Genomic DNA, 12,545 nt, shown 5'->3' on the forward strand with positions numbered 1-12,545 from the left:
GCCTCTGAAGGAGCAGGCAGCAGTGGAAAGAAAGAAAAGAGAAAAAAAAGCAATAAAATACAAAACACTTTTGTATGTTGTTCATTAGTCAGCAGATGTGACTCTGCAGATGTCTATGTATCTCTACACACAAACACACCCCCCCAGAGCAGATCTCTGGGGTGAAAAGGTGCCATTTTTTTTTCTAAACAGAGTCCCTTTCCAAACTAGAACAGCACTTTAAAAAGGTTCCTCTTTAAAAGAAGAGTAAAGACTTAAAAAAATAATAAAAAAAGAGAAAAAGAACAAACAAACAAAAAAAAAACCCACAGAAAAAATTCCCTTTACTGAAGAAATGCACTTTAAATGGTAAGATGAGCACGGCTCTTGCTGGCTCTGACACAGCTGTACAGGTGGGTGGCTCCTGGCCAGCCAGAGTCCCGGAGGGAGCGGCCCTCGGCTGCCAGCGCAGCCCCCAAACTACCGCAGCTCTACCTCCCGCTGCCGCAGCCCTCCGGCCTGGCCCCACCACCCCCAGCCAGCAGCTCCCACCGCAGCGTGTCCCTGCCCACAGCTCGGCCTTGCTGTAGCACTAGCAGGACCAGCACGCCTCAGCCTGCTAGGATCCTTCTGTGACCCGTCAAGGAAAACCCCAGCCTTGCCTGTAAAGAATCCTGAAAGCCTGCCTGCAGTAGGTCAGAAGCAACCCCCTTACAACCAGCTCTCTGCCCACGCAGGGCTGAGGCAGGCTGAGCAAAGCCAGCAGAGTGGTTGCTGGGGTTGTGGGGTTTTTTCCATAAGGTGGATATGGAGCCCTGGGCAAGTTCAGTGTTTTTAGTTTTCAATCCAAGTTTGCATGTCCCACATTGATTCTGCTCTGAGCTGGTTTGCAGAGTAACCACGTGTAAGAAACATTGTGCTGTCACCTTCAACTCTCAACCTAGAACTCAAAACTTTTTAAGGCTGGTGTCCTAACACTCTAAACTTACTTTCACAGCTAAGAAAGTTCCTGCTGTACTAATTCTTCTTCTTTTCGTTTGGGTTTTTGTTTTAATTAATGTTATTGTTTTGTTTCAAGAGACAAAAACCAGAAACTCAGTGTTCACATTCCCCTGCAGTGGGTTGAAGTGAGTAGATGGTAGTGGAACACTGGACCAGGTTGCCCAGGGAGGTAGTTGAGGCCCCATCCCTGGAGATATTCAAGATGAGGCTTGACAAGGCTCCGGGCAACCTGCTCTAGTTAAGGATGTCCTTGCTGACTGCAGAGGGAGTTGGACTTGATAACCTTTGGGGGGTCTCTTCCAACTCAGACCATTCTACAGTTCTGTGAAGTGTGATCCTGCTGCACGTAGCTTGTGGATGTCAGACTGTTCTTGGATGGTTTTACAAGCTGTCCCCCAGCTGCTCCTCCACCACCACTTTCCTTTTCCTCCTCCAGCAGCAGACAGCAGCTCTTGGAGGGGCAGACGGCACTGTGGCCGATGGCATGCAGGGGCAGCCAGAGCTGCTGGAGGCGTGACAGGCAAGGGTGGCAGGAGAAGCAGAGGTGGGGAAGGTGGAAAGCAAACCAAGGTAGAGGGGACTGTACAGTTGCATTGAAAGCAGCTTAGCAAAAAGCGCTCTCGTTGGACAGCTTTAAGAACAATGTGAATAAAAACTTAGCAACTTGGGTAGGAATCTTGGAAAATTCTATCAATGTATACTTGAAATTCTGTTTGTATTAAAAGACAGCAAAATGCATTTCCTCCTTTCTTTTAACACTGTGTACAAGAACATTATGCATGTGAGTGGTTTGAGAATTAAATGGTTTAATACTCAGAGCCTCCTTGCTGTCTTGCAGCTGACTGGGTGTGATCTGACCTTGGATTTCTACTTCACTGCTCCCCCTCGCAGCAGCTCTGGAGGAGAGGGAGAGCCTGGGCATTGCTTTAGGCAGTTCTACCCTAATCCTAGTGACATGGGAGAGGCTGGGCAGTGGCCAGGGTTCTGTTCCTGGCATCGTTGGTGACTTATGACCCTTTTTTATGAGCTTTGTCTCGCCACTCGTGCAGGCTCAGCCCTTTTCACCTGATTCCTGTTGCAGCAAGAGGGTTTCCCTGGCTGCCTATGGCAAGGGAAACATTCTGGTCAGTGCCATGCCAGAGAGACCCAGGCCTTGCCTCAGCCCTCCTCTTCCACTAGGCTTCACAGCCCACAGCAGAACCACAGAGGCAGAGGTTACAGGAGGAGATGGTTTCTGGAGCTGCACAATGCAGTCACAAGCTGGAGATAGGACCCAGCAAGAAAAGACAGGGCAGGGAGAAGGGCAGCTGCCCTCCTCTCTCCCAGGGCCCCAGCTTCTGCTCTACCCACAGAGCTTCTTTCCAAGGTGTTACTCCAGGCAAGCAGCACAAAAAGGATAAGTGCTTCCCAGGTCTTCCAGGTGTGTAGGGCACTGCTGGCCACAGTCTCGTGACACAGCAGAGGTGACCCTCCGTGTCCAAACCACGCAGCACTGGCAACACAAGAGATGCTTAAACCATCCTACGAGGCCTGCAAACCCCCTAACTGCTCCCAAAACTTGAGACAGAGTAACCAAACATCTTCTCATACCTCCTCTCTCACAGACTGGTACATCTGCCTCAGTTCCCTCACTGCCTGGATTGCTGTGACAACTGATGCCAAGGAGGCCCTTATGAAAGCAGATGGTTCACTGGTTCTGCAAACCCCAGAGTGAACTGCACGCTGGGGAGTGCTATCCACTGGTGCTTCAAGCAGCATTTAAGCAACACCTACTAACAGGACAGGACTTCTGTCCCTTTTGTTTTAAACAGCTGCCCTAAGAGGAAAGCAAAAGGTCACTGCATATTCTTCTGCATCTTCAAGACAAACCTTGTTAGAGGTCCTATAGCAGTATGGCCACCTTGCGTGGACCAGAAGTCAGATGACACATGGCATGTGGCAGCAGGCCAGGACACCTCAAACTCCAGGAGTAAATGTGCAGGTGAAGGAACAGCTCTCTAATATTGGTTACCTGACCTGGGTATTGCCACACTTCATACACATCCCCACTACAGTGCCTTGCAGCTTTCACTACTGACTGCTTACTGCTTGCACACGTTCAGACATGCCAGAGCTGCTGCCAGGTAGGGCTCTGCTGATTGGCAGCTCTCCTTGGCAGCGCTGAGTTAACGGTTGGGCTCCATCATCTGAAAAGGTCCTTTTCAACCAAAATGAGTGTGTGATTCTTCCACCTGCCAGCATTCCACCCACAGCTGTCTACAGATGTTTCTGACCCAGCCAGCACAGGCCTTCTGACTGCGCTGTTCCATTGACCCCTCCAGCACGGAGTTGATCTGCTGGGACCAGGGAGCATAAGGAAAGTTTAAGTCTAGGAAGTGACTTAGTGAAAAGTCTCCATTCAAAGGTAAGTTTGTTACATACAGATCTAGAGGCTTTTAATGAACCAGGGGATCAGAGTTACAGTTGGAGGCCTGGAAGGGAGGAGGACTGTATGACAGCAATGCTGGACTTGGGTTTGGGTGCTGGAAAAAATTCCAGCTTCCCTTCAAATAAAGGATGGAGCAGGCAAGGTGCCCTCTGAGCCCCCTCACCTGACACAGCGAGGAGCAGCTCAGCTGGATGCAGTCCCTCCCTGCAGCTTGCACCAAAAAGGGAGCCTGGGCAGCCCTGCATCAGCCCAGATTTGGTGGCAGTACTCAACTGTGCCGCTTCCAGAAGCAGGGGAGGGCAAAGCAGGCCCTGCCAGTCCCCTTAGGAGCAAGGATCAGCTATTCTGCCCATGAAGATGATGGTGTTGAGGGCAGCTTCCCGGATGAAAAGCAGGAAGGGCCTGTTGGCATTAAAGATGACTCTGTTGATGGGGAAGGAGCGGCCGGAGACAAGAACAGCTGTAGCAGCCGATGCCTCACTGCCTTCTTCATTCACCTACCAACCAAGAGAGAAGATGGAATTAACAAGAGCATCTTGGGTCCTGCACAACAACTCGATGCAACACTCCAGGCTTGGGGCAAAGTGGCTGGGAAGTTGCTCAGCAGAAGAGGACCTGGGGGTGCTGACTGACAGATGGCTGAACATGAGCCACTGTGTGCCCAGCTGGCCAAGAAGGTCACCAGCATCCTGGTCTGGAACAGCAGCAGTGAGGAAGTGACTGTGTTCCTGCACTCAGTACTGGTGAGGCCACACCTTGAGTACTGGGTTCAGCTTTGGGTCCCTCACTCCAGGAAGGACAATGAGGAGCTGAGGTGTATCCAGAGCAGGGCAACAAAGGTGGTGAAGAGTCTGAAGAACAGGTCTGGTGAGGAGCAGCTGACAGAACTGGGGTTATTTAGCCTGCAGAAGAGGAGGCTGAGGGGAGACCTCATTGCTCTCTACAACTCTCTGAAAGGAGGTTGGAGTGACATGGGGGTTGGTCTCTTGTCCCTAGCACCAGATGATATAGTGAGATGAAATGACCTGAAATTGGACATCAGAAAAAAAATCCTTCACTGAAAAAGTGGTCAGGTGTTGGAACAGGCTGCCCAGGGATGTGATGGAGTCACCATCCCTGGAGGTGCTCAAGAAATGGGTGGGCATGGCACTCTGGGACATGGTTTGCTGGCCATGGTAGTGGTGCATCGATGGTTGGACTTGATGTTAGAGGTCTTCTCCAACCAAAACAGTTCTATGATGCTATGCTGGACAGAGAGGACTTGCCCTCCATGGAAGATGGATGCCAAGCTCTCACTTTCCCCAAAGCCCCAGACTGCTGAGGAAGTGAACACCATGGGGTCAGAGCTTTTAATGCTTCGTGTTTTTAAAAGCAAGAGAGGACCAAAACAAGACTTACCTCGAGGAAGGCTTTGTGGAAAGCCTCAGACACATACAGGTCTGTCCGTCCCTCTGCAATGATACCTGAGATATAAAAAGGAGGAAGGGAAAACAATGGGGTTTGACAGCAGCTCTAAAGAGAGCACACTTCAACCCTTCATGGCCTGTGTTTAAGCAGGAGGCACATCTGCCCTAACAACAAAATACCCTTCACTAACTGCAACTGGCTGCTGAACTCCCATGCTCTTAGTGCAGAGCAAGGCTGAATGTCCTTGAGGGGTCTTGATCAGTTCTCCTTAGTTTCAGGTGATAGAATGAGAGGAAATGGCCTGAAATTGTGCCAGGGGAGGTTTAGGGTTGGGTATTAGAAAAAAATCCTTTCCTGAAGGAGTGCTCAGGCACTGGAACAAGCTGCCTAGGGAGGTGGAGGAGTCATCATCCCTGGAGGTATGGAAGAAACATGTGGACACAGCACTTTAGGACACAGTTTAATGGCTGTGGTGGTGTAGACTGAAGGTTGGACTTAATGATCCTGGAGGTCTTTTTCCAGCCAGAACAGTTGTATGATTCTATCACTGACTGCAGCAACATGTGAATGCTTTTGTGTGTCTCACTCCTCACTGCCCCAGCATCTGTGGGGGAATGGCTGCCTCCCACCTCCACCCTGCACCACCCCATCTCCACAGCTGACCTGGAAGTCTGGCATTTTCTGGACTGAAAAGATCTTCCAGCCCCATTTTTCTCAGCTTCTCCTTCACGCTGAAGCTGTCCTCAATGCGGAAGCGAGGGAGGTAGACGAAGAGAGAGACCTCCCTCATGGAGTCTATCCAGTCCTGCAGCTTCTCTGATGTCAGGTCTCGCTCAACCTCCATCAGTGGTGTGCCAGCCTTGGGCAGGACCAGCACCATGGTGATATCATCCCCTTTGTAAGGCAGCTCCAGCACCTGGACTTTGTCCTGGGCAACAGATGCATAGCGGAACTTGGCTTCTTGGTACATGATTGGGATTTTGCAGGTCTCACCATTGGCTTTATGAAACACATCCAGTTTTGTGTTTGCAGCTGGGAACTGTGACTTCCAGTGCCCCTGGCAGAGGGAGAAGGGAGGAGAAACATGAGCAGTGTGTTTCCCTCTCAGGGAAAGGGGCTGCTCCTGGCCTTTTTTAGCCATACCTTAAAATAGATGGTGTTGACCAGGACCAGGACAGTGAGGTCATCAATAGCTCTTTCTGGGATCACCTCTGTAATGCGATTCTCTGTCTTATTAGCCACCCACTCATTAATGATCTTCCTGGAGAGCTCTGGCTTCTCCTGAGGGAAGAGACCACAGAAAGACAAGGGGTTTAAACACCTCTTTGTATCTCTTCTAGAGGAGACATGAACAGGGCATCTGCTCAGCCAGGACACTGTCCCCAGCACAGTGCTGCAGCGTTTGGAAATGGGAAGTGACTGTAGGTAAGGTGAGCTGGGACAAGGGAAACCACATCCCATACTCCCTCTGCCTCTACCGACACCTCGCACCCAGAGTGGGACAATCCCTGTGGGAACAATCCCAATAGGGATGGAGCTAAAGCAGAAGAACAGGTTTGGGGGGAACCAAACATAAGCAGAATAATCCTGGGTAGTTGAAACTCACTTTGAAGTTCAAGGGCCAGAGTTTCGCTCCGTAAACGATTTCACTGATGTTCTGATAGGTCTCATTGAAGACCAAGGACTTCTCCCCGAAGAGGCGGTTGGCAGACACCAGCTCTGAGGACTTGTTGGCCTTCTTGTAAAGCCTGCAGTTCAGCTTGGCAAAGAAGAAGTGGATCTGATCTGATGTCTTCTCCGAGATGGTGTCAAATCGGAAGACCTGGAGGAGCCGAACAGCGAGAAAGAAACCATGAGCAGGCTCTCGTGCTCCCGCAGCGTGTGGTGATGCAGCCTTTGCCTGCTGCTTCACAGCCTACATCATGGAGCCAAGAACTCTGCAGGCCCTCAGAGCTTCACCCTCCGTGTTTGATTGGAATCCAAGTCTACATAAGAGCAATACATGGCAAACTCCAAAGAATGAGTTCCAGCAGAATCCAAACTGGATGATTAAATGCTGCTCAGCATGCCAAGGGTGAGCAGTCTCAGCAGGCTCCTCTTTCTGACTCTGCTGATCAAGGCAGGGAGCAAGAGGACAAGGCCAGACTCTTCACAGTGGAGCCCAGTGCTGGGATGAGGGCAGTGGGCACAACCTGTAACCAAGGAAGTTTCATCTGAACATGAGGAAAATTTTATTTGCTGGGAGGGTGCTGCAGCCCTGGAACAGGCTGCCCAGAGAGGTTGTGGAGCCTCCTTCTCTGGAGAGATTCCAAACCAGCCTGGACACTGTAATTCTGAGCAACCCACTTGGGCTGACCCTGCTTGAGTTATGAGGTTGGACTAGATCTCCAGAAGTCTCTTTCAACACCCACCATTCTGTGATTCCTTGCTCTACATACTTTGCCTTTGACTCATCCCAGCTTCTGGCTGTCTCTGACCCAGCAGCCTACCCAGAAGATGACTCCGGCTCTTGCTCACTGAAGTTCTTCCCCTAGAGCTGTTGGCAGGACAGTGCCTCTTTCTCTGACTGTGTCCCCCACCCATTTTCATTGCCCCAGCTGCCAGTGGAAGATCTATCATTTTCTACATGTCTATCTCAAACATGAGCATGACATGTTGCTCCACACCCACATCCAGGGGCTCTGGCAATGGCTCCTACGTGGCAAAGGTGGTATTTCTGGTCCTTCCATAAGGAAAAGGGAGGGATTAGGAGTGCAGCTCTGCATTCTGTGTGACTCAGAGAGAGAAGGGTCTCCTCCTGGTGGGAAGGGATCTCCTTCCTGGGAAGGTATGACTGCAGATTTTGGAGATGTGGTTCACTGCTCGGCTCAAACTGTGTTGACAACAGCAGCAGACCCCAACATTACTTAACTCCAGAGGCAGAATCTCTAAGGACAGTGGCAGTGAGGACAAGTGGAGCAATTTCATTCACACCTTGCTGCAGGGAGAGGTGCCTCTGGGCTGCAGTCTCCCATCTGTAAGGAAGGTACAGGTAGTACCAAAGCCCAGATGGCAGACAAGGGGGTCTGACAGTGAGAAGGGTGCTGGGACAGGCCTGGGAACTCAGACTTTTATGGTGCTGCTCTAAAGCTGCTCAATATAAACAGGCACAAACTGGTTTGTCCTGGCTGGGTGCTCAGGCTGCTCTTACACCTACTACAAGGAGGACCTCAAGAAGTAATTGATGTTCCTATGGTGCCACAGGGTTGCAAAGCCCTGGGGACTGGGGGGAACGTGTGTCTTAGTCCCAAAGGAGAGAGAGAATGTAAAGAGCCTCTCCCAACAAAATGTGCTGTCGTGGCTTTTCCTGCTCTTTTAGTGCAAGCTCTAGCTACCTGCTCAGGTACATGCTTGCCCAATCTGCAAGAAACTGTTTCCATTCCCTCCCTTTATCTCCTAACTGGGCTTCCTTTCCCCCAGCTGGAGACTAACCTGCCAAACACAGGACATCACTGCTGAATGCTAGATCCAAACAAGGACTCCGAGGAAAGAGCTGGGATCCATACTTGCCCAGAGACAAGCAGCCCCTGTATGCCCTTCCCAGGGGCTTGCTCTCCCTTCCTGAGCCAGGGAGCCAGTCTGACTCAGAGAGCCCTTGGGCAGCAGTCAGCCACTGCCACCTTTGCTGTCTTTCACACCCTGGTGATGACGAGAGGAAGAGGCTGAGGAATTCATAGAACCATTAAGGTTGGAAAAGAGCTTTAAGATCAAGTCCAACCATACAGAATCATAGACTCATTAAACGGCACCAACCTCCATGAGCTGCTGGAGAGTGCTACCACAAGCTCCAAGCTTGGTCATGGCAAAAGCAGTAGAAATGCTGAGAGGTGACATGAAGATGTTTTCCCCATTGTCCTTGGAGTCAGCCAGGTACTTGTAGAAGACAACAGCAAAGAGCGAGTTGGCCTTGGACAGCTCCCAGACGCGGGGGTTGGTGGATTCTGGGAGCTTTCCCTTCCCTGGCTCCTGCCCCTCGCCCTCCTGGGGCTTCCTCTCGGGGTTGCGATAGATGCAGATGGGATTCACGGGGATGTCACGGGGCTTTGCAGTGCAGACGTCTTCCACCGCGTAGCGCTCAGGGGCAGCCAGGCCCCAGACACTGACCAGACATACCACGAGGAGATGCATTGTCCTGGAACCAGAGAGAGAGCTTAGGCACAGCCTGCCTGCCCATGCTGCCACCACAGCCCGTTCCATTGCAGCCAGCATCAGAGTGACAGCAGCCCCAGGGTCCTCTCCAGCTGTCCTTTTGTCCTGTGGCTGTGGATAAAGCAGGACAGACACCAGGAGCAGGACAAGCATGCCTCTGAGCACACACTGCCTTCAGAAACAACACACTGAAAACTTGCTATCCCAGAGCCCTGGGTGCACCCCTCTTCAAGCAGCAGGCTCAGCCCTGACAAGTGAGGAGGAAGTTCTTCCCCATGAGAGTGGTGAGAGGCTGGAATGGGTTGCCCAGGGAGGTGGTTGAGGCCCCATGGCTGGAGGTGTTTAAGGCCAGGCTGGATGAGGCTGTGGTCAGCCTGATCTAGGGTAGGGTGTCCCTGCCCAGGGCAGGGGATTTGGAACTCAGTGATCCTTGTGGTCCCTTCCAACCCTGACTGATTCTACAATTCTAAGTTTATACAACTTCTGAGTCTGGTCTCAACTTCTGAGTCCTCCCCATCAGCCAGACAAGGTAGCTCCCACGGTGGGACCCTGCCCTTGGGGACACCTCCCTGAGACCAGCTAGGATGGGAGCCAGCACAGAATCACTGAAGCCACTCAGCTGCCTTGATCTGCAGCCCAGATGCATTTGTGTGTCCATACAGACCCTAACCTATCTTCCTCATGGGGAGAAACCCCAAGCTCCACACACCAGATGGCCTTGGAAAAAAGTGGTTTTTGACTGTTTTCTTCCTGGTTTTGGTGGGGAAATCTCCTGGTTTTACTGGTCTACTCTTCTCTCTTCACCTCAGCTCCCCTCTCCCCTTCAACTGTCTGTGCTTTAAGGCTCATCTCAGCTTTGTACTATTTAAGGTTCTCATGCAGGAAACACCACAGGACTCTGTAAGCTCCAGAAGTCCCTTCCAAGTCCTATTATTCTGTGATACAGCATGATAATCCAGAGGAGTGAGTCCCTCCATGCATTGAGCATCGTTAACTCCTACAAACTGCACTTCAGAAGTCTGTGTGGTGTGGCTGGGGCATCACAGTTATCTCTGCCCCAAGTTCCCAACACCTCAATGCAAAGTGACTGCCTCTAGCACCTGAGGAGGATAGGCCTATGCTAATCATAGAATGGTCTGGACTGGAAAGGACCTCTGGAGGTCTTTTAGTCCAGCTCCCCTGCAGTCAAGCAGAGCATCCCCACTAGACCAGGTCACCCAGGGCCCCGTCAAGCTTCACCTTGAACGTTTCCAGGGAAGTGCCCTCAACTGCCTCCCTGGGCAACCTGTTCCAGTGCTCCACCACCCTCATAGTAAAGAACTGGTTCCTAACATCCAATCTAATAACCATGTTCCAGCAAAAGCAGGTCTCTGAAAGTCTCTGAGCAAGGCAGAGAGTGCTGATACTTTCCCCTTAGCCGAAGGAGGGGACCTGCACATCCCCTCAGCTCTGGCAGCAAGGCCTCAGCTGCCATCCTAGGGCCAGCTGAGTGGCACGCAAGAGTTGTGGTTTTGAGATGCCCTCTACATGACTCTGTTGGGTTGGTTCATGTACCCTGTGGGAGGAAGCTCCTGGACCGCAGCCACAACAGCTTGGGAAACAACTACTGGAAAGGGCTGGCAGCCTGCCCAGGACGTGCCTGCTGTGGAGGACTTTCTCAAAGTTATGTCTAGTTCAGGGAGGTCTCTGCCTACTCCCACATACTCACTGCCACCAAGTGCTGTCTCCCGAGTGACTACATTAAAGATTAGCTGCTTTGAGCACTGGTGACCTCTGTGTCTGCAGGTCTTGCCAGTGCTGGTGGGCTGGCACCTGGGGGAGGAAAATGGGAGTAGCTTAAGGGATGATGTGGAATGGAGGACACTTCTGGGTTCTTTCACAACCCCCTCCTCAAACTCCTGGGCAATGACTTCATCTTGGACCCAGTTCCTCTGCAAAAGCAGGAATGACCTCATTTGGCACCAAGACTGCATGGGCCCTCTCCAGCAGACAGCATAGCAACCAGCACTGCAAGCAAACATGCCCAACAAGATGGACTCGCTCAGGCCACAGCACTGCTCCTGCTGCTTGCAGACAGATTATCTTCCCAAAGGGCTAGGATGGATGCAGCAGCACAGTGGCAAAAAAATCCAAAAGGGGAGGGAAGTGAACCACACACAGAAACAAGAAACAAGACCCAGAGCAGTAGGGCAAGGGAAAGGAAAACTATTCAGACAATTGAAAGCACTTCAGGAAGCACTGCTCTTCCGAACCCTCTACTCGTACAGCAAAAGTCAGCCAGCAACAAGCCAGGCACACTTCTGTGCTGCCCAGCCCAAGGGCCAGGACTGCAGCGACCCATGGCTGCCAGCCAACAGCTCTCCCTCACCCACGCTCAGCTCTCCCTGGCTCCAGCAGCACTGATGTGCCTGTGGCCATCCCACCACAGGAAGGACAGCTTCACTGCAGTCCCTGTCCTGTCACCCTGCTCACCTCCAGGGAAAGGTATGTCCACAGAGATGTGCTGACCTGCCTGACAAGCAGAGCTGTCTGCTTCTGTCAAGAGAGAGGCAGACTGTGGTGTCCACCACCTCATAAAGTGCTGCTAATCTCACACTGAAAAGCCAAGGCACAAGCATGGGGAGAACACCTCACCTTCATCCTGTCCTGATTAAATCAGAAGCACTCCCTGTTCTACTTCACAAGTAAAGTCCTGCCTCCATTAGCACAGAGGACATGCAGGACTTCACACTAACGGCTTCAATCAAATTTATAGCAAGGAAGGCTGATTTGGCCCTGGACACACCTAGCCTTGTCTCGTACAAACAAGAGCCCTTGCTACTTTTTAGGCTAGCCCTTCACTGTAGGACTTGGCTGAAAAACACTGCTCCTCCCTCCACAGCTCTTCACCACTCCCTTTGCCTTGCAGCACTGCCATGCACTCCATACATCAACTGCTTTCACCCTGGAAGGATCTCAAAAGTGTGACTGCAACAACACTGCCTGAAAGAGGTTACTGGCAAGGAAGAACAGAGGAATTAGAAAGGGCTGTTCTTCCTGCTTTGCTCCTCTAAGAAGTGTACAAAGCCAAGCAACAAGTTGCTGATTCAGCTCCAAGTAAGCAGGCTCTGGGGAAGCACAGGGTAACTCCCCCATCCCACACCTGCTGTGCAGCACAACTGGGCTCCAGCCACTGCACGACATTTTCATCCCAGTTTTTCCATCAGTGCATGAAAGGTCAGCTGGGCTTGCAGACCCACAGCTCACCCTCCAAGAACCACTCTGGGGAAATCAGTGGTGCTGTTGATCTGCTGTGAGTCTCACAGTACCCATGCAGTGTGCTAAAGAGTCCAGCAAATCTTAATGACTGGCTCCTGAGAAGAAAAGCCTTCCCTGTCCCCTCATGCTCCAAAAGAGCAGTGTGACCCAAATCATTAGTGCTCTTTGACAGCCAGGCAGGAGATCAGAGGTTACTCAGAACCATCTGACCTCATGAACTGCTCTCCACACCACGAAACGTTGCTACAGCTTAGGGGTAGAAGTCAAGCATAACATTTGAGTG

General features: G+C 51.5%; 1 protein-coding gene across 2 annotated transcripts in view; it reads right to left on the reverse strand.

Moving 5' to 3' along the window:
* Positions 1–3,386: 3,386 nt before the first annotated feature.
* The window catches only part of RC3H1 (ring finger and CCCH-type domains 1), an 85,430-nt gene continuing 76,271 nt past the window's right edge, over positions 3,387–12,545 (reverse strand). For both annotated transcript variants that reach the window (XM_064148100.1, XM_064148099.1), the window contains 6 exons: positions 8,609–8,987; positions 6,423–6,638; positions 5,960–6,097; positions 5,480–5,873; positions 4,808–4,872; positions 3,387–3,906 (listed from right to left, as the gene is read on the reverse strand). In XM_064148100.1, the coding sequence (XP_064004170.1) occupies positions 3,733–3,906; positions 4,808–4,872; positions 5,480–5,873; positions 5,960–6,097; positions 6,423–6,638; positions 8,609–8,987 (1,366 nt within the window). In that variant the 3' untranslated portion in view covers positions 3,387–3,732. The remainder of the gene's footprint in view (positions 3,907–4,807; positions 4,873–5,479; positions 5,874–5,959; positions 6,098–6,422; positions 6,639–8,608; positions 8,988–12,545) is intronic.

The sequence above is a fragment of the Pogoniulus pusillus genome, chromosome 8, assembly GCF_015220805.1.
Source record: "Pogoniulus pusillus isolate bPogPus1 chromosome 8, bPogPus1.pri, whole genome shotgun sequence".
NCBI lineage: Eukaryota > Metazoa > Chordata > Aves > Piciformes > Lybiidae > Pogoniulus > Pogoniulus pusillus.